The 25,695-nt window shown below is 46.7% G+C and overlaps 1 protein-coding gene across 6 annotated transcripts in view; it reads left to right on the top strand.

Moving 5' to 3' along the window:
- ATP9A (ATPase phospholipid transporting 9A (putative)) overlaps positions 1 to 25,695 on the top strand; it is a 136,163-nt gene that overhangs the window by 102,932 nt on the left and 7,536 nt on the right. For 3 of the 6 annotated variants that reach the window (XR_014254494.1, XM_082428356.1, XM_082428355.1), the window contains 11 exons: positions 2,210 to 2,302; positions 3,490 to 3,573; positions 4,943 to 5,113; positions 6,637 to 6,735; positions 15,810 to 15,899; positions 15,995 to 16,139; positions 16,960 to 17,024; positions 19,477 to 19,632; positions 22,787 to 22,851; positions 24,301 to 24,409; positions 25,074 to 25,131. Coding sequence is in view for 4 of the 6 variants with exons in the window: in XM_082428356.1 (XP_082284482.1) it covers positions 2,210 to 2,302; positions 3,490 to 3,573; positions 4,943 to 5,113; positions 6,637 to 6,735; positions 15,810 to 15,899; positions 15,995 to 16,139; positions 16,960 to 17,024; positions 19,477 to 19,632; positions 22,787 to 22,851; positions 24,301 to 24,409; positions 25,074 to 25,131 (1,135 nt within the window). In the remaining 2 variants the exon portion in view is untranslated. The remainder of the gene's footprint in view (positions 1 to 2,209; positions 2,303 to 3,489; positions 3,574 to 4,942; positions 5,114 to 6,636; positions 6,736 to 15,809; positions 15,900 to 15,994; positions 16,140 to 16,959; positions 17,025 to 19,476; positions 19,633 to 22,786; positions 22,852 to 24,300; positions 24,410 to 25,073; positions 25,132 to 25,695) is intronic. The other 3 variants (XR_014254495.1, XM_082428357.1, XM_082428358.1) reach the window with 3 other exon arrangements.

The raw sequence follows: 25,695 nt of genomic DNA on the forward strand, positions 1-25,695 counted from the left end.
CCCTCTTAAACATGTGTGAGCTCGTGGACGGTTCTGTTCAGCGTCTTCTTACCCTCACCAAGCAAGGTCTGGTCTTTGTGTGAATCTGTCTTCTGAGAAGGTCAGTGAGGTTAGAGAAGCCGGTTTCGTTGGGGCTTGTGTGTTTGTCTCTTTGTCGCCAGTTTTGTTTCTGTTGTGTTACAAGATGTTCCACTGCCCTCCCCTCACCCTTCCCCCTTGGCGTGCTGAAGTCGGATCATTAGTATAGATCATATCCTTGTCACTGTCTGAATAAAAGAGGCCTTTGAACAGGTGCCAGAGTCAGACCACAGTGGAAAAAGATGAGGCCCCAAAACAATGCAACACAACCGGCAGATCTCTGTAAATTTACAGCGTAATCTTGCCATAATATGGGAACGAAGTAACCTTGTGATGAACTCGGTGGGAGGAAATGACTAACGGGAGGAGACAGTCGATACGGTATTTATATTGGACAAGATGTCTGAGTTCTCTTGAGCCCCTTCTGGAGTAGAGGAAGCTGGGGAGGGGGACGTTATTTCCCATAGCAGCATTTGGGTGCAGGCGAAAGGAAAAAGAAACCTCGGATGCTTTCATGTTCAGACCCCACGGCTATCTTTGGCCCGAGTCACAAGCAAGCATAGATGCAATCCATCAAAGAAGCAGCCTGCAGTTCTAATGCTTTTAAAGTGCAGGTGCCTGTTCGTGGCCTGTGGGTGCTTTTATGAGTAAGCATGTTCTAAAAGATTGTCCGTGATCAGAGGCATTCAGAAGTTACTTTAGTAGATGAAACTGTACCACTGATTTGGCCTTGGGTACTTATTTCCTATTCGATGAAGAACTTACAGGCATGCATTCAGGGCTTCCTGGGGTAGCAGAATTTAGGCACAAGGTGGTGATGGCCGTGCTCAGTTAGCCTTGCCCATCTCCATTGCCTCCAGCCTCCCTGTGATGCAGGTCTGTGAGGAAAGAGTCATGGGATAAGCATTGACGATTTCACCATCATTCCTTAAAGCCAGGGTTTCTCAGCCTCAGCACCATTGACATTTGGGGCGGGATGATTCTCTGTTGCGGGGACTGCCCTGTGCATTGTACTACGGTTAACAGCATCCTTGGTCTCCACCCACTAGATGCCAGTAGCACCTCCCAGTTGAGACCATCAAGTATGTGTCCAGACATTGTCGGAAGTCCCCTGGGGGCAAAACCACCCCCATTCAGACCCCCGGCTTAAACCTTGTTTTCTACAAACAGTGCGGCTGAGGGTCTTGAGGAGTGACTGTCGCCCCAACAGGAGTAATAACACCGGGTGAGAGTTCTCTGTGGATGTTGGCCCTTTGCTTCCTGCTCTATGCAGGTGATCTCGTTTAAGCCCCAGCAAGCTATACGGTAAGGGCTGTTAGGATCCTGATTTTACAGAGGAGGAAACTGAGGTCTAGAGAAAAGAAGTAGCTTGTCCAGGTGCACACAGCTGGGAGCTGCTGCCGGGTCTAAGCATCTGATGCCTGTGCTGTGATGTCACCCTCTCCCCAGAAAATCTGGTCAGTGTGAACTGAAAATCTGGGTACTTTGCTCTCTAGCTGAGTCCTCAGGTAGACGTAAGGGTCCCACGTTGTCTAGAGCAGTAGCTCTCAACTGAGGCAGTGTGTCCCCCAGGGGGACATTTGTTAATGTCTGGAGGCATTTTGGTTGTCACCATGGGGATTGCTGCCGGCATCTAGCGGGCTAGGGATGCCGCAGGAGATGGTGCAAAGCAGAGTCCGGCCCCCTCACGACAAAGAATTCTCCAGCCCCAAATATGCACAGTGCCAAGGCTGAGAAACCCTGATCTCGAGAATTATCTTACTTCCCAACGCTTTCTGGTAGACCACGTTTTGGCAATACTGGCAGCCCCGCGTATAAATTTAAAGTTATCTTACAGCGTGAGGGTCAGTCCGTTCCCGTTAGAATAGTAATAACTGCAAAAACAAAGTTCTTCAATCCTTTTGATCTCGCTTTCATCATTTAATGATTTTCCAAATGCTTTGAGTTTTCTTGTTTTCTGTGGCCTTTGCCCCAAAGTGAGGCTCCCCTCTCACTTTTCATCTTCGGCCAAGTGAGAAAACACTGGCGTCCACTGAGTACACTTTGTGCAGCATCTCTCATGGGAAGCGGCCACTGGCGCGGAACGCAAGTGTTCCTCTTGGGTGTTCATTCCTCCCGGCCCCCCCTCTAGGATGAATCGACTGGGGAGATCACGTTTTACATGAAGGGAGCGGATGTCGTCATGGCTGGCATCGTGCAGTACAACGACTGGCTGGAGGAAGAGGTAAGCATGACGTGGGGTGTGGGAACGGGGCCTCGGATGCGTGCCCTGGAGTCTGTCCCTCGCGTGGAATAGTGAGGTGGGTCCCTGCATGCGTTTTCTGGGGCTACGTAACAAATCCCCCCCAAACTTAGCAGCTTAGGAGGACGCGTGTTATTTCTTACAGTTTCTGCGAATCAGCAGTCCAGGCACAGCTCAGGGTCTCTTAGGCTTTGGTCAAGGGGTCACCTGAGGCTGGGGTCTCATCTGAAGGCTCAGCTGGGGCAGGACCCACTTCCTAGCCCACTTAGTGGTCATGAGCAGGATTCAGCTCCTCAGTGCCTCTAGGCCGGAGGCAGCCACGTTCCTTGCCGTGTGGGTCTCTCCATAAGGCAGCGTACACGTGGTCCTGGCTTCATCCGAGAGAGCAAGCGTGGGAACAGAGATGAAACAGAGAGAAGTGACCTTCTTGGAAGCGACCTCCCCTCACTTTGCCACATTCTGTCTGTTAGGAGCAAGGCACTGGGTCCAGTGCACACTCAGGGCAGGTGAACATACAAGGGTGTGGGTACCAGGAGGCGGGCATCGTGGGGCCCCGTCACAGGCTGCCTTGTCCCAGTTTGTGATATGGGAATTGGCTGCAGCAGGGAGGGAAGGAACTCTCCAGTCTTATCAGGCCATTTCTGTTTCATCTCCCATCTCCGGGTGCAGAATTCACATTTTATGTTCAGTAATATCATAATTTCCAATTAGTGAGTAAGAAACCCAAATGCTGACAGGGGCCAGGCAGGTAACTCAGGTGAATGAAACGGGCCGGGATGTGTTTCCTGACAGCATCACACTTCGTGCGTTGAACGTGTTGGAATATTCTTCACTTGACAGCTGTGTTTCGTGGGACCGTGTGGAAACAGCCACCTTTCAGTATCACTGGCTGTGGTCATTTGGGAAAGTGCTCTTGTCAGAGGTTCAGGTTTTCCAACGAGCCAGAAATCCAGATTAGTCTCTGAGATCTTACTGCATTGACTTAAATTTTGAGACCCCTTTGGAAGGTTTGCTGAGAGAGATTGCTTTAGGGGAAAGCAGCATTCTGATTTGCCATTGCACTGTCCCCTTGGAAGCGGCATCCGCTTCAGCCTCCAGCCCTCCCCAGAGAGAGTCAGGGATACAGAGCTCTTAGCGCGGCTTTCCGCTGACCGGGGTTTGCTTTTCAGTGTGGAAACATGGCCCGGGAAGGACTGCGGGTGCTTGTGGTGGCAAAGAAATCTCTAGCAGAGGAGCAGTATCAAGACTTTGAGGTAAGTGGTTCTGTGACTTTTCTGTTACTTTTTAACCCCACCCACCTCCCCATCTCCCCCTCCCTCATTCTGCTCTGGCCAGACTGACGTCATTTCTGAGCACACCAGGTTCTTCTCTCTGCCTAGTACTCTCCTCCCTCACAGAGCTCCAAGGCCTCCCTCCCTCACTTCCTTTGGGTCTCAGCTCAAATGCCGCCTCCTCTGAGAAGTCTTCCTGGATCCCCCATCTAAAGCAGCCCCACCTCATCACTCCCCATCGTCACCCTGTTGAACTTTCTTCATTGCATTTATCACCAGCTGTAATGACTTTGTTTATGTATATATTTTCACATTCTTTTTGATAGCTTCTTTCTGGAATAAAATCTTTTTGAGAGCAGAGATTTTATCAGTTTGGTTTGCCCTTGTACCCCAACACTTAGGATAGTCATTGTAAACCTTCTGAAAAATTTGAAATGAAACCTTCAAATTTGAAATTGTAAACCTTCTTGGAGCCCTAATTTTTTTAAGCTGTAAAAAATGTTGGATTTGAACTCGATCTTTGACTTTCACTGCCAAGGCTTCCAGTATCAATATGTCTTGTTAATTGTCATCTCGTCCCATGGATTGTGTCCCATGATTCCTTGAGGGGAGGGTCCTTGTTGTACCCCCAGTCCTGGCACAAAGCTGAATGAACATATTTACACATGACTGAAGGGGAGAGAGACCAGGTTGAGGGAAAGGCTTCTGCAGCCCTTGTCCTGCTCCACCCAGAGAAACCATGCTTGGGTCTGTCTCTTTTATGTGCTTGAGTTCTTTGTAAAGTTTTATTTAACGAGAGTTCTAGCCCTGATAAATTCTACCTTTCTTTCAATTTTAAAGGCATATGCTTTGTGACAGCTGTATCTTTGTTAACACCGTAAAGAGGGGTTAAACAGAAGGGTTGGGTCGATGGTCTTTGGAAGTAAGACTTTGTCTTTAGACAGCCTGGTGGTCAAGAGTTCTTGGTTACGGAGCATATGCTGTGTGGGGAGAACCTACTGTCTTTTGAGATCTTGAGTTGTACTAATCCTTGTAAAAACCCAGTGAGGTTGGGGCTGTTATTGCCTCTTCGGGGAGGAAAACAATTGAGGCTCAGAGAAGTTAAGTGATGTGCTAGAAGTTGCACAGCAGGTGAGTATAGAGCAAAGGGTGGAGCTCCGGTCTGTCCGGCTCCAGCGTCTGGACTGATGAACTAGGAAGGAGGCTGGAGGTCTCAGTTTCACCCCTTTGAGGTTCACCCAGGTGCTGGGGTCCCTGCCCTGTGTGGGGGGATGAGACGCTCCCACTGCCAGTTGGTCCGCCTTGCACCTCCCCATCCTAAGCGGTGACAGTGTCCCCTGGTGTGTCCCAGGCCCGCTATGTCCAGGCCAAGCTGAGTGTGCACGACCGTTCCCTCAAAGTGGCCACAGTGATTGAGAGCCTGGAGATGGAGATGGAGCTGCTGTGCCTGACAGGGGTGGAGGACCAGCTCCAGGCGGACGTGAGGCCCACCCTGGAGACCCTGAGGAACGCCGGCATCAAGGTAGGGTGAGCCTACCTGGACCCACTGCTGAAATAGGTTGCCGCATGGCAGTGAATTCCAGACTTAGACCACTGATCCCATCAGCGGAGGGTGAAAATTAGAGATGGGGGGAGGGGGGGCCGAGGATGGAAGTAGTGACAGGGAACCGGGCTCGGACAGTGACCTGTAGCCCTCCCATCCTTGACAGCTTTGGAAGACGTCTTGTGTGTCCGCCTTTGCTGCCGGCTTCCCCTCTGCATGCCGGGCTCCACGGAGACAGGACCGAGAGCATCTCCTTAGCTCTTAGGACCAGCTGTGTCCCGCGCATTTGCGGTGTTTGTTATATTCTTGTTGAGTGTCCGGCCAGCCAACCATCTGTCTTTTGGTCTGGGTAACTGAATGACCACCCAACAGAGTGACCATCTGCCCCAGCAAACTGCCATATTTACATTTCTGTTTGGGGCCAAAAAATACTAGTAGTTTAATGCGGAGACGCCAGTAGAGGGCGTCTGGGGAGCGGGCTGCATCTCAGCGCACCCAAGCAAGGGATTAGCAAACTCATCGGCCAGAAGCTCCTGAAAGTATGTAGGTTAAGCTGCCTGCCTCTGCCCAGAGCAGCTCTAGGCTGCGTCCTTGGGCCCGCATCTGGCAGGGGTGCCCGTGAGCGGGGCGATGTCAGCAGGAAGGTTGAGGCCTGGGCCTCCGTTCCCCACCTCATAAAGTTACTGCGAAGGAACGATGCACAGCCCTTAACAGGTGCCTGGCACGGTAAACACTCGGGGAACCTTTGTGGTTATTTTCTTTCCTGGGCTTCCCCTGCTGCCAGGATTTCCTTTGTCCGACAACTCTAAGGCCCCCACCCCACTTCCCCACTGGGCGCAGAGAGAACAGAGGGTTAATGGGTGAATCAGCAGGGTAGGAAGCACATCCGTTTACGCTCTGAAGACCTGGGTTCTGGGCCTGGTCGGGACAGGAACTAGCTCTGTGGCTTTGGGCAAGTCACCTGCCCTCTCTGAGCCCGCAGCAGTGAGACGCACAGCGCTCAGATATGAGGCGAGGAAGAACCTGGCACATTTACCGTCGGCGTTTTAGTTAGGGTTCAGCCCCCTGAGCTTGCTCGGGGGCATCCGGCCGCGTAGAAAGACCCTATGGAACGTGACAAATCAGTGTTTCCTGTGGGACATGGAAGTGACCCCTCGTCCATACAGCCTTCCCCTTCTTTGAGATTATTTATTGCTTTAAGAAAAATTTCCAGAACGGGGATTAGGAGGGCAGAGGCTGAGCTTCACGACGTCTACTGCAGCACGTGGCCAGTTTTTCAAAAGTGCCACACTAGCTTTTGCTGCCACCAGCGGCGGACGCCCAAGGTCTTGAAGCCCTTGAACTGGGGCCTTTCCTGTGGTTCGTTGGGGACATAGTAGGCCTCAAGGAGGTAAATGGAACGTATCAAGTTCAGCTCGATGTGTTTGGAAACTCGGCTGACACAGGCGACAGGCTAGCCTCAAACGCTAACCAAGGGGACCCCTTCCATGCGGTAATTTCAGGTTTGGATGCTGACGGGGGACAAGCTGGAGACAGCTACATGCACAGCAAAGAATGCACATCTGGTGACCAGAAACCAAGACATCCACGTTTTTCGTCTGGTAAAGCGTTCTCTGCTCTGGGGCCTTGTGGGGTGATACTGCCGTTTGCCCTGTAACCTCATAGCCTCGCGTGGACCCCTGAGGGAGGTGGCGGGAGCTCACATCGTTGGTTTGGGTGGGATCACTGAATGACCCAGGCGAGGCTAAACGATTCCTGCCGGTGGTGGTGCAGGAGCGCCTGGTTACCGCCCCGTGTTAACCTGTGTTCTTAACCCGGTGCTGGCTGTGGTCCCTTTGAGGAGCTGACGGAAGTTAGGCACGAGCAGCGTGAAGGATGCAGATGAGCTCATACATGTGAGATTGTACGTACAAGTCTGGGATCGCCCTGAACGCTTCAAAGCCAAGTCCTTGGGTAGGAAATCAGTTCCAGATCGCAGATACTGGCCTGTCTGCCCTCCTGAAGGAAACCCTTGAGGAACCTTTAGAAGGAGGCGTGTTGGGTGGCAAATGAGAATTCCCTGCCCTGGTGGCCAGCGCTTGGCCCGAACAGTGTGGGCACGAGGAGCTGCTCCAGGGCTCGAAGCCAAGGACTGTGATTGGCCTTATTGAGTTGGGAGTTGGGAGGGGCACTAGGTCCCCTCCGGAGCAGATGTGGTGGTCCTGCTTATCTGTCATCAGAGCTACCAAGCCAAACAACTGGAGGCACTCTAGATGTTTTGGGGGTCTCCCCCTGTACCCCTGCCTTTGGTCTATAGCCCGTTGAAGCTTTATGAAATCCAGCAGTTTCGGGACTAGCACGACGAGCATCGTGTAGAGACAGATACAGTGGCTCCTCATTGTTCATGGATTCTGTATTTGCAAATTCACCCACTCACTAAAACTTGTTTGTAACCCGAAAATCAATACTCGGGGTGCTTTCAGAGCCCTATGTGGATGCATGCACAGCAGTGGAAAATTTGAGTCATCCGACGAGTGAGTTCCTAGCTGAGGTGGAGAGGGGCGACGCTCTGCCTTCTTTTTTTTTTTTTTTTTTTTAATTTATTTATTGATTTATTTTTGGCTGCGTTGGGTCTTCGTTGCTGTGCGTGAGCTTTCTCTAGTTGCGGCGAGCGGGGGCTACTCTTTGTCGCGGTGCGCGGGCTTCTCATTGCGGTGGCTTCTCTTGTTGCGGGCACGGACTCTAGGTGCGTGGGCTTCAGTAGTTGTGGCTCGCGGGCTCTAGAGCGCAGGCTCAGTAGTTGTGGCTCACAGGCTTAGCTGCTCCGCAGCATGTGGGATCTTCCCTGACCAGGGCTCGAACCCGTGTCCCCTGCATGGGCAGGCGGATTCTTAACCGCTGCACCACCAGGGAAGCCCGCTTTGCCTTCTTGTCTCAGCTCTCAGACGGACGCAAGGGTCCTTTTCGGTCTACTCAGTGCCACGTTTTTTGCATTTTTGTGGGTTCATTTGTTAGCAGTTTCACTGTTTAAGATGGCCCCCTGCACAGAGCTGGGCACTGACCATATCCCTGAGCGCAGGAAGGCTGTGATGAGCCCCCCGGAGATGAGCTTCCTCCAGGCATGAGTTATGGTCGTGTTGGCCATTAGTCTAGTGTTAATGAATCAACAATAAATATATTTTTTAATTAAAAAAATTTTTATTGAAGTGTAGTTGATGTACAATATTATATGTTTCAGGTGTGCAACACAGATTCACAGTTTTTAAAAGTTATATTCCATTTATAGTTATAAAATATTGTCTGTATTCCCTGTGCTGTACAATATATCTTTGTGGCTTATTTATTTTATTTTATTTTTTAATTTTTTAATAGAACTTTATTGGAGTATCATTGCTTCACAATACTGTGTTAGTTTCTGTTGTACAACAAAGTGAATCAGCTATATGCATACATATATCCCCTTATCCCCTCCCTCTTGCGTCTCCCTCCCACCCTCCCTATCCCACCCCTCTAGGTGGTCACAAAGCACCGAGCTGATCTCCCTGTGCTATGCGGCTGCTTCCCACTAGCTGTCTGTTTTACATTTGGTAGTGTATATATGTCCATGCCACTCTCTCACTTTGCCCCAGCTTCCCCCTCCCCGCCCCGTGTCCTCAAGTCCATTCTCTATGTCTGCGTCTTTATTCCTGCCCTGCCATTAGGTTTATCAGTACCATTTTTTTTTTTTTTAGATTCCATATATATGTGTTAGCATACGGTATTTGTTTTTCTCTTTCTGACTTAACTCTGTATGACAGACTCTAGGTCCATCCACCTCACTACAAATAACTCAATTTTGGTTTTTTTTATGGCCGAATAATATTTCATTGTATATATGTGCCACATCTTCTTTACCCATTCATCTGTCGATGGACATTTAGGTTGGTTCCATGTCCTGGCTATTATAAATAATGCTGCAGTGAACATTGTGGTACATGTCTTTTTTTGAATTATGGTTTTCTCAGGGTATATGCCCAGTAGTGGGATTGCTGGGTTGTATGGTAGTTCTGTTTTTAGTTTCTTAAGGAACTTCCATACTGTTCTCCATAGTGGTTGTATCAATTTACATTCCCACCAACAGTGCAGGAGGGTTCCCTTTTCACCACACCGTTTCCAGCATTTATTGATTCTAGATTTTTTGATAATGGCCATTCTGACCTGTGTGAGGTGATACCTCATTGTAATTTTGATTTGCATTTCTCTAATAATTAGTGATGTTGAGCATCTTTTTATGTGCCTCTTGACCATCTGTATGTTTTCTTTGGTGAAATGTCTATTTAGGTGTTCTGCCCATTTTTTAATTGGATTGTTTGTTTTTTTGATATTGAGCTGCATGAGCTGTTTGTATATTTTGGAGATTAATCCTTTGTCCGTTGTTTCATTTGCAAATATTTTCTCCCATTCTGAGGGTTGTCTTTTCATCTTGTTTATGGTTTCTTTTGCTGTGCAAAAGCTTTGAAGTTTCATTAGGTCCAATTTGTTTAGTTTTGTTTTTATTTTCATTACTCTAGGAGGTGGGTCAAAAAAGATCTTGCTGTGATTTATGTCAAAGAGTGTTCTTCCTGTGTTTTCCTCTGAGAGTTTTATAGTGTCTGGTCTTACATTTAGGTCTTTAATCCATTTGGAGTTTATTTTTGTGTATGGTGTTAGGTAGTGTTCTAATTTCATTCTTTTACATGTAGCTCTCCAGTTTTCCCAGCACCACTTATTGAAGAGGCTGTCTTTTCTCCATTGTATGTTCTTGCCTGCTTTGTCATAAACTAGGTGACCATATGTGCGTGGGTTTATCTCTGGGCTTTCTATCCTGTACCATTGATCTATGTTTCTGTTTTTGTGCCAGTACCATACTGTCTTGATTACCGTAGCTTTGTAGTATCGTTTGAAGTCGGAGAGCCTGATTCCTCCAGCTCTGTTTTTCTTTCTCAAGATTGCTTTGGCTATTCAGGGTCTTTTGTGTTTCCATACAAATTGTAAAATTTTTTTGTTCTAATTCTGTGGAGAATGCTGTTGGTAGTTTGATAGGGATTGCATTGAATCTGTAGATTGCTTTGGGTAGTACAGTCATTTTCACAATATTGATTCTTCCAATCCAAGAAAATGGTATATTTATCCGTCTGTTTGTGTCATCTTTGATTTCTTTCATCAGTGTTTTATAGTTTTCTGACAAGTCTTTTGCATCCTTAGGTCGGTTTATCCTAGGTATTTTATTCTTTTTGTTGTGATGGTAAATGGGATTGTTTCCTTAATTTCTCTTTCTGATTTTTCATTGTTAGTGTATAGGATTGCCAGAGATTTCTGTGCATTAATTTTGTATCCTGCAACCTTACCAAATTCACTGATTAGTTCTAGTAGTTTCCTGGTGGCATCTTTAGGATTTTCTATGTATAGTATCATGTCATCTGCAAACAGTGACGGTTTTACTTCTTCTTTTCCAATTTGTATGCCTTTTATTTCTTTTTCTTCTCTGATTGCCATGGCTAGGACTTCCAAAACTATGTTGAATAATAGTGGTGAGAGTGGACATCCTTGTCTTGTTCCTGATCTTAGAGGAAATGCTTTCAGTTTTTCACCATTGATTATGATGCTTTCTGTGGGTTTGTCATATATGGCCTTTATTATGTTGAGGTAGTTCCCCTCTATGCCCACTTTCTGGAGAGTTTTTATCATAAATGGGTGTTGAATTTTGTCAAAAGCTTTTTCTGCATCTATTGAGATGATCATATGGTTTTTATTCTTCAGTTTGTTAATATAGTGTATCACATTGATTGATTTGCATATATTGAAGAATCCTCACATCCCTGGGATAAATCCTACTTGATCATGGTGTATGATCCTTTTAGTGTGTTGTTGGACTCTGTTTGCTAGTATTTTGTTCAGGATTCTTGCATCTATGTTCATCAGTGATAGTGGTCTATAATTTTCCTTTTTTTGTGATATCTTTTTCTGGTTTTGGTATCAGGGTGGTGGCTTTGTAGAATGAATTTGGGAGTGTTCCTCCCTCTGCAGTTTTTTGGAAGAGTTTGAGAAGGATCTGTGTTAGCTCTTCTCTAAATGTTTGATAGAATTTGCCTGTGAAGCCATCTGGTCCTGGACTTCTGTTTATTGGAAGATTTTTAATTACACTTTCAATTTCATTACTTGTGATAGGTCTGTTTATATTTTCTAATTCTTCCTGATTCAGTCTTGGAAAATTGTACCTTTCCAAGAATTTGTCCACTTCTTCGTGGTTGTCCATTTTATTGGTATATAGTTGTTTGTAGTAGTCTCTCATAATCCTTTGTATTTCTGCAGTGTCAGTTGTGATTTCTCCTTTTTCATTTCTGATTTTATTGATTTGCATCCTCACCCTTTTTTTCCTGACAAGTCTGGCTAAGGGTTTATCAATTTTGTTTATCTTCTCAAAGAACCAGCTTTTCGTTTTATTGATCTTTGCTATTGTTTTCTTCATTTCTGTTTCATCTGTTTCTGCTCTGATCTTTATGATTTCTTTCCTTCTACTGACTTTGGGATTTCTTTGTTCTTCTTTCTCTAGTTGCTTTAGGTGTAGGGTTAGATGGTTTATTTGAGATTTTTCTTGTTTCTTGAGGTGAGATTGAATTGCTATAAACTTCACTCTTAGAACTGCTTTTGCCACATCCCATAGGTTTTGGGTCGTCGTGTTTTTGTTGTCATTTGTTTCTATGTATTTTTTTTATTTCTTCTTTGTTTTCTTCAGTGATCTCTTGGTTATTTAGTAGTGCACTGTTTAGCCTCCATGTATTTGTGGTTTTTTTTACAGTTTTTTCCCCTGTAATTGATTTCCAATCTCATCACGTTGTGGTCAGAAAAGATGCTTGATAACGATTTCAATTTTCTTAAATTTTCCGAGGCTTGATTTGTGACCCAAGATGTGATCTATCCTGGAGAATGTTCTGTGTGCACTTGAGAAGAAAGTGTATTCTGCCACTTTGGTGTGGAATGTTCTATAAATGTCAATTAAATCTATCTGACCTGTTGTGTCATTTAAAGCTTGTTTTTCCTTATTTATTTTCTGTTTGGATGATCTGTCCATTGGTGTAAGTGGGGTGTTAAAGTCCCCTACTATTATTGTGTTACTGTCGATTTCCCCTTTCATGGTTGTTAGCATTTGTCTTATGTATTGAGGTGTTCCTATGTTGGGTGCATAAACATTTATAATTGTTATATCTTCTTCTTGGATTGATCCCTTGATCATTATGTAGTGTCTTTCCTTATCTCTTGTAACAGTCTTTATTTTAAAGTCTATTTTATCTGATAGAAGTATTGCTACTCCAGCTTTCTTTTGATTTCCGTTTGCATGGAATATCTTTTCCCATCCCTTAACTTTCAGTGTGTATGTGTCCCTAGGTCTGAAGTGGGTCTTTTGTAGACAGCATATATATGGGTCCTGTTTTTGTATCCATTCACCAGTCTGTGTCTTTTGGTTGGGGCATTTAATCCATTTACATTCAAGGTTATTATTGATATGTATGTTCCTCTTACCATTTTCTTAATTGTTTTTGGTTTGTTATTGTGGGCCTTTTTCTTCTCTTGTGTTTCCTGCCTAGAGAAGTTTCCTTAGCATTTGTTGTAAAGCTCTCTTGGTGGTGCTGAATTCTCTTAGCTGTTGCTTGTCTGAAAGCTTTTGATTTCTCTGTTGAATCTGAATGAGATCCTTGCTGGGTAGAGTAATCTTGGTTATAGGTTTTTCTCTTTCATCACTTTAAGTATATCCTGCCAGTCCTTTCTGGCATGCAGAGTTTCTGCTGAAATATCGGCTGATAACCTTATGGGGATTCCTTTGTATGTTATTTTTTGCTTTATTTACCCTTGCTGCTTTTAATATTTTGTCTTTGAATTTAATTTTTGTTAGTCTGAGTAATATGTGTCTTGGTGTGTTTCTCCTAGGGTTTATCCTGTATGGGACTCTCTGTGCTTCCTGGACTTGGGTGACTAATTCCTCTCCCCTGTTAGGGAAGTTTTCTACTATAATCTCTTCAGATATTTTCTCAGACCCTTTCTTTTTCTCTTTTTCTTCTGGGACCCCTATAATTCGAATGTTGGTGCATTTATTGTTGTCCCAGAGGTCGCTGAGACTGTCTTCAGTTCTTTTCATTCTTTGTTCTGCTCCTCGGCAGTTATTTCCACCAGTTTGTCTTCCAGCTCACTTATTCATTCTTCTGCCTCAGTTATTCTGTTATTGATTCCTTCTAGTGTATTTTTCATTTCAGTTATTGTGTTGTTCAACTCTGTTTGTTCTTTAGTTCTTCTAGATCTTTGTTAAACATTTCTTGTATTTTCTCAATCCGGGCCTCCATTCTGTTTCCGAGATTCATGATCATCTTTACTGTCTGAATTCTTTTTCAGGTAGATTGCCTGTTACCTCTTCATTTATTTGGTCTTGTAGGTTTTTACCTTGCTCCTTCATCTCTGACATATTTTTTTTGCCGTCTCTTTTTTTTTTTTTTTTGATGAGTGGGATTGTGTTCCTGTTTTACTGGTTGTTTGGCCTGAGGCTTCCAATACTGGAGTTTGTAGGCTGTTGGGTAGAGCTGGGTCTTGGTGCCGACATGAGGACCTTCGGGAGACCTCATTCTGATGAATATTCCCTGGGGTCTGGGGTTCTCTGTTAGTCCAGTGGTTCAGACTTGGAGCTCCCACCACAGGAGCTTCGGCCCAACCCCTGGCTCATGAACCAAGATCCTGTAAGCCGTGTGGGGAGGCAAAAAAAAAAAAAAAAAAAAAGAACAATAACAAAGTAAAAAATAAAATTAGACTAGGAAACTAACAGATATGTTAGAAAGAATATAAAAATAAAAATATAGATGAAACAACAACCAGAAGGTAAAACAGAACCACAATACTAAAAAAGAGGAGGAGAAAAAAAAAAAAAAAAGGTGGAAAAGGCCTTGGCTGTGGAGGGCGGGGCCTAAGCAGGGTGGGGTTTGGGTGGTGGGCAGGGCCTATGCTTAGGCCCTGGGGGTGTAGGGGGTGGGGCTTAGGCTCAACAGAACAGAAGGGGCCCAGACGTGCCTCCTGCCTCTGGTCTCAGAGGGTGGGGGACCCCACCTGGGAGCCCAGCAGGGCTCGCGTGGGTGGGGCAAACGCCCTCTGCTGCTCTCCTCCAGTCCCCAAGGGCCTCTCCCGCCTGCCTCTCCTGTTCTCCCCCGGCCTCCTTCCTACACCCACAGGACCAATGGGGCCTGGAGGGGGCCTCTGAGGGCGTAGGACCCGGCCTGAGAGCCAGGCAGACTTCCCTGGCCGATTGGTCAGGGGAAACGCTTGGTGCACTCCACCCCCCCATCTGAGCCCCTGAGGGTCCCTCCAGGCGTGGGAACCCCTCCCCCGTCTCAGCCACCCCTCAGGGGCGCCGGTCCTGTCCGGCCTCCACTTCTCTTCCCCCCTCAGTACCCCCACGTCTTACCGGTTCGCTTGAGCATGCCTCCCATCTCTTGGGGTGTTGAGGTCCCCCACCAGCGTCCAGCAGGTTCCCTAGTTGTGGGGAGACACAAACTCTGCGTCTTCCCACACTGCCATCTTGACTCTGCCAGCCCCTTATTTTATGCATAGTAGTTTGTACCTCTTAATCCCCTACCCCTGTCTTGCCCCTCCCTGCTTCCCTCTCCCACTTGGTAACCACTAGTTTGTTCTCTATATCTGTGGGTCTGTTTCTTTTTTGTCGTATTCACTAGTTTGTTTTATTTTTTAGATTCTACATATAAGTGATATCATGCAGTACTTGTCTTTCTCTGACTTATTTCAACAGTACATATTTTCAAAGATGTCTTTAAACAGAGGCACATAGAAAATGAGGTTATGTATTGACTGATGGACAAAAATATTGTAACCCAGAGGCTCATAGGAGCCTAGCTAGCCCTGTATCTCCCCCAGGAGCAGTGGTTTAAAAATCACTAATTCAGTATTCACAGCAACTTTCCAGAACATAACTATTGCACATAGTGAGAACACACTGTATGCTCTAGAATTCAGGGGTTGCAAACTATGGCCCGTGTGCCGGCCACCTGTTTTTGTAAATAAAGTTTTATTTAAACACAAGATCTACCCATCTATTTACGTATTGTCTGTGGCTGCTTTGGCACTGTAGCGGCAGAGTTGGGTAGTTGTGACAGGCTGTATGGTCCACAGAGCGTGTCATATTTAACACCTGGTCCTTCTTAGAAAAGCCGCTGCTGGATGCCTGGCTTCCAAGGCCTGCTCTGCAGTGGACGGGCTGTGACACTGTAGCCAGGCTAACAAATCTTGCCCTGTGTCAGTTTCCTTAGATGTAAAGTAGAACTGTTATCATCATGCACCTCGAAGAGTCCTTGTGAGAAACAAATGGGGTGAAAATGCTTGAAAAGTGCTTGTTTGCACAGTGCCTGGCACAGAATGAAAGCACAGTGGCTTTGTGCTCTTATTTTTATTATGTGGGTCACAGCCATCCTGGGGGAAGTGCGAGGGGATGCTTGGCCTACAGGCCCTCTGGATTCCCACAGAGTCAGAGCAAACAGGATCTAATTTGGCTCTGGCTCTGGGGGCAGGGGAGGGGTGGGGTCCTGGGCCGGTGGCCATGGTCTTCACGAGGCTGCAGGGAAGCCACTGCTTGTTGTTCCACCAGCTTCGGAGAGCAAGGCCTCCGTCATCCTGTCTTTCCTTCCAGGTGACCAACCGCGGCGAGGCCCACCTCGAGCTGAACGCCTTCCGCAGGAAGCACGACTGTGCCCTGGTCATCTCCGGAGACTCCCTGGAGGTGGGCACGGGGACCCCCGCCAGCAGGCTCCTCCCGGGAGCTGCCGTGTGGGAGGGGCCTTGGCCCACGCACCACCTCTCCCTGATCCCCGCCAGGTTTGCCTCAAGTACTACGAGTACGAGTTCATGGAGCTGGCCTGCCAGTGCCCGGCCGTGGTCTGCTGCCGCTGCGCGCCCACCCAGAAGGCCCAGATCGTACGCCTGCTCCAGGAGCGCACGGGGAAACTCACGTGTGCAGTAGGTAGGGCTGCCGCGGCTGCGCAGAGCGACCTTCCCCAGGGGTGATGGGGTCCTGCTGCCCTGGTGTTCAGGTTCCCAGGCCACTTTATTCAGGGCGTAACATTGACACCCCCTCCCCCTTTGGCCCTATTTTTGTCATTATTATTTTTTTTTAAAGTATTTTGCTTTGAGAAAGAGTCGAGAAGCATGCCGAGGGCTTTCCTCCTTAGCTTGCGCTTCCTTTGCCAGTGACATGGGACACAGCAATGCCTGGGGGCTAAGACCACACTGCAGAGAGGAATCTGGGTCCAAACTGCTGGTTTTTCCTAGCTGAGGGTCCCGGAGGGCTTCCTCGCCCCAGCTGAGCCTGTCTGCTCGTTGGTAGAAGGGGAGAGTAACAGTGGTTCTCTCACATGGTGCCTATGAGGATTTAGAGGGGCAGTAGCATTTAAGAAGTGCTTGCTGCACTCACAGTAAGCGTTCCCTACGTGCAACGTCTGTCATTGCTGATAATGACGGGACACCCACACCTTGGAGGCAGGGCGTGCGGTGTTGTAAGTGCCCACGTGGCACGGACACAGTTCCCTTGCTCAATGACTCAATGGCCGGGACCCTCAGCCAGTCACCTGGTTCCTCTGACTCTCAGCTCCTCTGCCTGTAAAATAAGAACCTGATGCTGCAGGTTGCTGGAGCGATTAAGTGGAGCAGAACAGAAAAGACACTTAGCATGCAGTGAAAGGCAGCACGTGTGTGATTATTTAAAGTAACAATGAAAAGCGAGGTTATGTTTCTTGCCTCTCCCTAATTTCCTGGCTCTTCTCTCTGGTCTGGGTGACCCGCAGGTGATGGAGGCAATGACGTCAGTATGATCCAGGAATCTGACTGCGGTGTGGGTGTCGAGGGAAAGGTGAGCCCGTGGGGTGGGGGGGCGTATGTGCTAATTTCTGCCGAGTGGTTGTCGTTAGGATGTGAAGTGGTTGTGTCGTTAGCTGGGAGTTGCTCCACCAGCTGGAGTTTCATTTTCCCTCCAAGACACAGCTTTAATGCTTCTGGAAATTCTAGATTACAATTACAGAGCATAAGGAATCATGTGTCATAATTACCTAGTATTACTATCTGCAGGTCACAGATCCCTAGCACTGTTATCTTACAGACAGATGCTGAGTCTTTGCTTGCCAAAACCTAATTTTTTAAGGTGTTTTGCTACATTCTTAGGGTGCAGCGGATGTACTTCAGACTCTCTCCTGGGAGTGTTGTCAGTAAAAGCGTTAATTATCACACTGTGGGGTGATCTCTTGGGGATTATGGAAGAATGCAGTGTGGTTTGCCCCTCATTAAAAGGCTAAGTTTGTGTGTTACAGCATAGTAGTTTTCTTCTTTTCTTCCCTGTCAACTGTGTGCCTGCCGTGTATAGTTTACCCTGCCCTCTCTTGTTTGTGATCTTGCGGTGGCTGTAGGCAAGGAGGCTGGTCACCACGTTTGTTAGCACAGTGTGTAAAGTAAGAGTACAGAGGCCGTGAGTGAGGGCTGGAGATGCTCCCTTATGTGTTTCCTTCCATACATTCCTGCATTTGGAATTTCCAAAAATGTTTTTTCTTTTCCACCTTTTTTTTTTTTCCCTGGTTTTCTGGTTCTCATCCAGTTGACAGTTACTTGAAATTGCAGAGTTAAGTGATCCTTGAAGGAGTTGTTATGTCTGAAATCTGTATGGATTCCTTTAATGCAGGTTTTAAGAAGCACACTTGAGTTTAATAGATGGAATTCTTTACATGATGCTGATAGTACTAAAACATTTTCCCTACTCTTCAGAATTATATTCTGATTCCTTTGGTTTTTGGAGTCTAAAAGTAAAAAGTGCTCACTGTAAAAAAAAAACCGAAACAATTTAGAAATGGATAAAGTGCATCCTTTCTTTTAGATGGCGGTATAAAACTAGTAACATTGGTTATTCTTCCAGAATTTTTGTCTATTCCTATACTAGTAGTTATGGGTATATATATAATATTATATATACACACACATAAATACATATATATGCATACACACATCTTACACATGTATATACATTAGTTCCACTTAGAATGTAAAATCTAAAACGTTATACTATGCTTTTTTTTTAATGCAGCTTGCCTGAATCTGTTATATCTTAGATCTCTTTATACATCAGAACATGTCGATCCACCATTTTGTATGTTGCCTCGACCTTTTTATTTTGAAAAATGTAACTCTTGCCTCGACCTTTTTATTTTGAAAAATGTAACTCCTTCAGAAAAGTTGAAATAGCACAGTGAACACCTGTCTACTCTTGGCTGTAATTTACCAGTTGTAAACAGTTGCAGCATTCTCCCTCCGCTCTTCCTCCCCCCACCCCTCCCGCTTTCTCAGAATCAGCTGAAAGTAAGTTGCGGATATGTTACCCCTAAATACTTCAGCTTGGATCTCTTAACAGCAGGTGTATTCTTCTGCATAAGCAAAATAACAGCATCACCCCAAGTGTAACATTGATACGATAATATTATGTAATATTCATGGTCTCATTTCCCTAGTTGTCCTCAAGGTGTTTAAAAGGAAATCTCCATGAAGCAGTGAAGCATCACGCAGTGCATTTATTCCCGCGTCTTCGTGTCTCTTTACTCTTCTTGAATGGAGAACACTTCTCTCCACCTCTTTTGTGGGGGGAGGCGGTGTGTTTCACGACTTTGATATTTTGGAAGCATTGGGGCAGTTGTGGAACATCCCATGATGTCTGTGGGTCGGATGGATTTGATTCAGGTTCTGTGTTTTTGGTGTGAGGAGTACATAAGGGGAGTTTGTGCCTGCCTGTCGCATCACACCAGGAGGCCGTGATGTCCATCTGTCCCATTAGTGGCATCCGTCATGTACCTTTTAAAATTAGAGAATCCCATAATATGGCTGCACTATAAATTATTTCTAGTTCTATGAACATGCAAAGCTGTATGTTTGGGAATGTTCAATTTAGTATTGTTGGTAGCATGAGCTGTGCCCCCTCCCCCATATGTTTAACTCTGAACGGAGCTGAGTTCTAAATGCCTATCTTAGAATGATTCTTTGCTTCTGATACACATTATGGGTTGGGCCCAACCCCCAAGGCTTAATACTAGATCCGTTTGACCTCCCGATTATGAGTATCTGCGCTTATGAATGTTTTTTATTTAAATAAATTCCTCTTTTAAAATCAAATTTAGACTCAGACCACCAACCGTGTATAGCTGGAAACCAAAGAACCTTTTTATTGAAGTTCTTCAAAAATCTCCTTACAGTTTCTTGCTTTTGTTAAAAAAAAAAAAGTGCCTTGACCTCTTGTGCTCCTGACGGTGCCCAATTTTGTCGGATTTTAGGAAGGAAAACAGGCTTCGCTGGCTGCGGACTTCTCCATCACTCAGTTCAAGCACCTTGGCCGGCTACTCATGGTGCACGGCCGGAATAGCTACAAGCGCTCGGCCGCCCTCAGCCAGTTTGTGATCCACAGGAGCCTCTGCATTAGCACCATGCAGGTGGGTGGGCAGGTGCGCACGGCTGTGTGGTTGCCGTGGACCTGAGAATTAGTCTCCACTTCGGAGCTGTTACCCCGGCCTGGCCAGTTTCAATGCCCCTCCCCCAACCCCCCGCCACATTCTGGCGATAGAGCTTGGAGTGGCCGCCCCGAAGCCTTCCTGTGTTGGGGGCAAAGGCTGTGCTTGCTGTGCGGAGCGGATGTGAGCATTAGCAGTGGTGCCTTGCCAGGGCTTGGCACCAAGTGGGCGGTAGTGTAAATGACCCGGGTGCTCATATTGGGGTGAGTTGTTATCCTTAGTTTACCAGAGGCAAAGATGCAGAGTTAAATGCCGAGTGAATACTCCGGCCCTGAGTTTTCCACATGCAGAAGCAAGGACCTACAGAGAGCAGCCACAAAAGAAGAATAACTTGCTTTTCTTGAGTGCTTCCTGTACCCTGGGCGTCAGGCTAAGTGTTCACAATGCGGGCTCACCTGCAGTCCTCACTGTAGCCTGTGCCCATTCCGCAGATGGGGAGGCTGAGGCTCAGTGTGGGCGAGAAATCAGTGCAGTGTCTCTCAGGGATTTAGTCTACCCAGGCAGGGGATTCCGGTACCTGTGCTCTTAATGCAGGTGTGCCCCTCTGCCCTCCATCCACAGGGCCAGCTGCTGCTTCCACATGCAGGGGGGCGCTTAGCGAGGGCGGCGCAGCCCAGGGCATCTTGCTTCTGCCTCCAGTGCAGCCTGGCTGGGGGTCCAACGTAGTTATCCCAATCGTCAGTCCTCTCAGGGAGTTACATCTTGCTTTTTCACAAAAGGATTCTAGAATGTGTAAGGTATTTTCCCATCTTCTCTCTCCCCAGCTCCTTCAAAGTCTGTCATCAGGCTGTGGCAATGAAGTTGTATTAGGAAGGAGGCCAAAGGGAGGGAAAGGAAACATTTTGGGTGTTGAAAAACTATTGGCTGACTTTCCTCCTTGGGTGTTTAGGTGAAAAATAACCCCCAGTTAAGTGGTGAGAACATAGGAATGGGATAGCTCGGAACCCATATCATCAGGTATCTCTGAGACCTTGAGCAAGTCACATTAGCACTCTGGGCTTCAGTTTTTCCACCTGTAAAGTGGGCATCAGACCTCTCCATCACTCCATTCAAGCATCTTGGCCCTTGCTCCTCAGACAGGGCTACTTTGAAAAGCAGAGAGTTTTATAAGGCATCAGGTGCTGAAGGCGTCCTTACCATCATTAATAAAAACAAAACAGGCTAATGTATAAACCTAAGGTGATGTTTTACTTTGTGGGAAAGGTGTTTAATCATACATGAAAGACACCCTGCCCTAAAGGGTCAAGTGGTGCTGCGTGGTGTACATGAGAATTCACCATCCACTGGCTCATCCATGCCTTTGGTGGTGGTGGTGGGGTTATGTTTTCAGCATCTATTGCATTTATGAGGGAAGGAGGCTTACAGTGATTTTCATCAACACAGTCTAAACGCCAACAGCTGCTACGGTTCATCAGACCACATCTGTACTTTTATTTTATGTTAGCTCATCAACGGAACTGGATAATGTCATGGTTTTAATCACTGGGAGATTAATCAGCTTGTCCCTGGGCAAACACACAAAAGCTGGCCTGGATGAGCTGACTTCTGTAATGCCTGTATGTTACCATGAACATCGATTCAGAAAAAAAAATTCTAGCATGAGGAATTGTTCTTTGTGCTGCAGGAAAAAAAAAAAAAAAAAAAGCCAAAAAAACGCCCTTAACCCTGTCCACTGTGCTGAAAGTGACTGGCTGAGAGCAAGTCCCGTTCGAATTGCACCTTGACAGTGGGCTCTTAGATAGATGAAGACATAGCATTTTTATTTTCCACGGTACTCTTTCCAGGGTGAAGGTTTTATGGTCAGTCTGGCCCTTTTAGAGAACGAGGCTCCTGGTGTTGATCTGTAAGACTGAACACCAGATTCTTGATGTCTTTATAACCATCCTTCCTGTGCAGTGGCCCAGCCTGGGTGAGAAGTCATTTGAAAAACAGATTTCACCTTTCAGTTCTGAAATCACGACCGGGTGTGGCCGGGGCTGCCCGTGACCATGGCTCTAGATGCCACCTGTGTTTGTTCTGAGCTCTGTGCCAAGCGAACACCCACAGCGGGTGATACGGGGAAGGGGTCTCTGTCCCACGCTCTTTTTAACCACTAGCCTGGCCCAGCCTTTTCCTCCACGTTCAGTTTTTAAAAAGCCTTTAGGCAACAGTTGTCCCTGGCCTCCCGTAGGTTTTATACTGATAGAAATTAGCTTTGAGGTCACTTTGCTTCTGTTGGCGGGTAGGTGTTCAGAGAAGGAAGTAACAGAGCATCAAGCCTGATTTTATCTCCCTAGCCTACTTTTCACTGCCAGTAGCTAATATTTTCCAAATCCGGAAGCAGACATTTCAGTAGTGGTTCGTAAATATCGTTATTGCTTTTGTCTAATTGCAAAAGTAGCAGGTTGTGGGCTCTTTGTAAAAATTTCCAAGAAGAGTGAAACATGTAATATGAGAAGTGAAGCCTTCTCTGCGGTCCTAAGGGTAACTGGTGCATATCCTCACAGTGGAGGATATTTTCCCCTACCTGTTTCCAATACGTCCACCAACTCGTTTATCGATTGTACACCCAGAGAGGTGGTAATTCTGAGCCGTCAGGAGTGTGGGCTCTGGAGACAGAACTGGGCTTGAGTCCCGCAGGGCCATTTATGTGCTCAGTTTCCCCTTCTGTAAAATGTAGGGGATATTAGGACTTGATCTCATGCGTTCTTCTGGAGATTCACTGAGATCAGATACAAAGTATTTCCAGGTCCAGCTTGTGTAACTTAATAAATGTTCACAGAGGAGCTGAGAGTGGACCCTGGAGCTAAACTCCCTGGTGTGACTCCTGGCTCTGTCCCTTATGAGCTGTGCTATCTTGGGCAAGTCACTTAACCTCTCTGTGCCTTACTTCCCTCATCTGTAAAATGGGGATGATGATAACAGTATCTCCTTCACAGGGTTGCTGTAGTAATTAAATGAGCTAATATACTTAAAGCACCGTAACCGTGCGGGTGTAAAATAAGTGCTCTGTAAGCGATGGCTGTTATTTTTCTGATACAAACACAAGGGCTTTGGTCATGGTTTTTGGTAACATCCTCCTTTTTCCTCGGCACAGGCTGTGTTTTCCTCCGTGTTTTACTTTGCCTCCGTTCCTCTCTATCAAGGATTCCTCATCATTGGGTAAGGAAGTCCAGGCAAGGTGTTAATTTTTAATGAAACCTCCCTAAAATGCCACAGAAGAAGGAGGAAGCATCATGTGAAGACCCTTCAGTCCCCAAGTCAAGGCAGGTCTGGCAGTCTGGTTTAGAACCTTCTTGAATGAATACGTTTTTGAACTGGTAAGCCCTTAACCAAATTGCGGATGCAGTGTCCGATCTGTTTGTGGTCCATTCATACCTGATGGTTGAAGAATGCTCGCCCACGAGAGCCTGAGGTTGTCAGCTGATTGGCACACCAGGCAAGAGTGAAGCTTCACAGACTGTGATTTCTTAGGAAATCACTGAGGGGTCTTAGAAAAAGTGGAAGGGGCATCTGGAAAGTACCCTCTTTGCCATGGCTGCCCATAGTGGACCATCCTGCTGGTGGGTCTCTAAGGCGGCCAGAGCCTTGCTCTCTCCGGGTTACCCCTGATAGAGCTTGGCCACTGTGTGCCACTGACCTGTGAGGCACGCTGTCCCTTGGACGTTTGCCACGTTTGCTATCAAACCCACCCCCCGTTCCTGACCTGGAATTTAGGACGTTCCTTTTGACCTTTTGAGAGGATGTGCCCAGTCTCTGAATTCCCCAGGTAGGTGGAGTTTGGTTACCACATGCCCTAGATAGAGATGCTGGCAGGGCGCTCCCCTGGTTACCAAGGTGGGAAGCACAGGGAGGCCAGCTGGTCCCAGTGGAGTCTTACAAAGTATGCCTTCCATCTTCTTATGTTCAGCCTGAGAGTAGGCACTGGAATTCTGCCTGCTTCTAATTGGAAAAATGGCCTGTCCTTTGTCAGGTCCTGGAAGAGTGGCAGAACATGCCAGAATAGAACCAGGGGTTCCCTGAGCCGTGCTCCATGTGGCTCCCCCATGATCTGGTCCCCTCTTCCCTCTTGGTTCTCATCTCTTTGCTTTCCCCCTCACCCACTCAGCTCCACCCAGACTGGCAGCCTCACTGTTCTTCAAACAGGACAGACATGCCTCCACCTCAGGGCCTTTGCACTTGCTATTCTCTCTGCCTGGGATGCTCTTCCCTCGGATATTGGCATGGCCTCCCCCTCACCTCTTGTGGGTGTTTTCTCAAATGCCCCGTCTCCCGTCCACCCTCTCTAAAATTGCACCACCCCACCCCATGTCTCATTCCCTCTTCCCCGTTGTATTTCCCTCCTCAGCACTTTACCTCCAGCACACGGTATAGTTCACTGAATTTGTTTTTTGACTCACCGACCAGCACGGAAGCTCTCCGAGGGCAGGCGTTATGGTCTGCTTTTTTCATCTTGAATCTCCAGTGCTTCGAACTGGCCCTGGCGCATACCAGGTGCTCAGTACGTAGTAGTTGAATGAAGGAATGGAAGTTGGGCTCCAGAGGCTGGGGCAGCACGTGGCTCGTACTCCAGTGGCTGGATATTACCTGTGGTGATGTTTTTTCTCCCAGGTACTCCACCATCTATACCATGTTTCCTGTGTTTTCTCTGGTCCTGGACAAAGATGTCAAGTCAGAAGTTGCCATGCTGTACCCTGAGCTCTACAAGGATCTCCTCAAGGTTCACTGAGCCCCTTCCTCCTTCCTTCCTCCATATCCATCGTTTCTTCCTTCTTCCCTCCCTCCCTCCCTCTTTTAACATATTTCACACAGACCCTCCATGTCTGATGTGAACGCACTTGAACTGGTGGCTTTCTTTTGAGAGGAAGGCGTGGGAGTATATGTCTTTTCTTAAAGTACGATATGCACATGTAAAGAATATTAAACTGTACAGTGATATGTCAACTTTTAAAACAAACCTTCTAATGCCTTTTTAAAAAGCCCCTGACAGTTCCATTTTGTAGCTGCAGCTTGTGTCTGTTCCTGGAAATGCTTTTGTGTACACTCCTGAAAAATGTGTGTGTGTAATTGCATTTGTTGGTCCTCAAGGGGTTTTTGATAAAGAGCAGATTTACTGGGTTGGCCCAAAAGTTCGTTCGGGTTATTCCGTAACATCTTACGGAAAAACCCAAACGAACTTTTGGGCCAACCCAATATTTCCATCTAATATCAATTCTCTTTTAAAAAAAGTCATTTCTTTAATGTATTTTGATGTGTGTGAGCCACTGTTTTGATGAAAACAGGCAGGTTGCCTTGTCTGGTTGGTGGAGGGTAGCCTGACGGTGGCTCGTGCCCTGGATGAGCCCCACACGCTAACCCGCTCTGTCTTCCTCTCTCTCATTCAGGGACGGCCGTTGTCCTACAAGACATTCTTGATATGGGTTTTGATCAGCATCTATCAAGGTAAGGACGGGTGAAACCACCTGTCGTCTTATGCTCTGGCCTTGGCCCCAGGGTCAACGTCACCATTCTGTTGTCTGTAGAACACAAAGAGAAGCAGCTGGCATCCTGAGGTTGCAGTAAGGAGTGTGGCATTGTGTCCGAGGGAGCCCCCCTCCTCGGGTTCTAAGGCCTTGCTCATCAGGCACAGAGGCACACATGTGAGGAGGTGCTGTCCACTTAACTGAGACAAAGTCAGAGAAAAGTGCAACTAATAGTAATCAAACCCTGCTGGGGTGTTCAAGTCATTGTAACAAAAAGTGGTCGCTTTCTGGAATGTTCTGATACTTTTCCTGAAGTCAAGTTGTAGTTCTTGAACAACATATTTACTTCTGTGGCCTCCAGAGGGGGTCCCTCAGACTGTACAGGCTTTGTAAGGCGACTTACTGGAATATGAAAAGGAAATGTCAGAACCTCTCTTTGTATGTATTTTTTCCTCTTTTTAGAACTTCTGTTGTCATGTATGTTTTATAATGTACCTGATATATTTGCACAGTGGTCCTGCTACCTCTCTGTGTCTGTCTGCAC

The sequence above is a fragment of the Balaenoptera physalus genome (genome assembly GCF_965194825.1).
Source record: "Balaenoptera physalus genome assembly, chromosome: 16".
Lineage (NCBI taxonomy): Eukaryota > Metazoa > Chordata > Mammalia > Artiodactyla > Balaenopteridae > Balaenoptera > Balaenoptera physalus.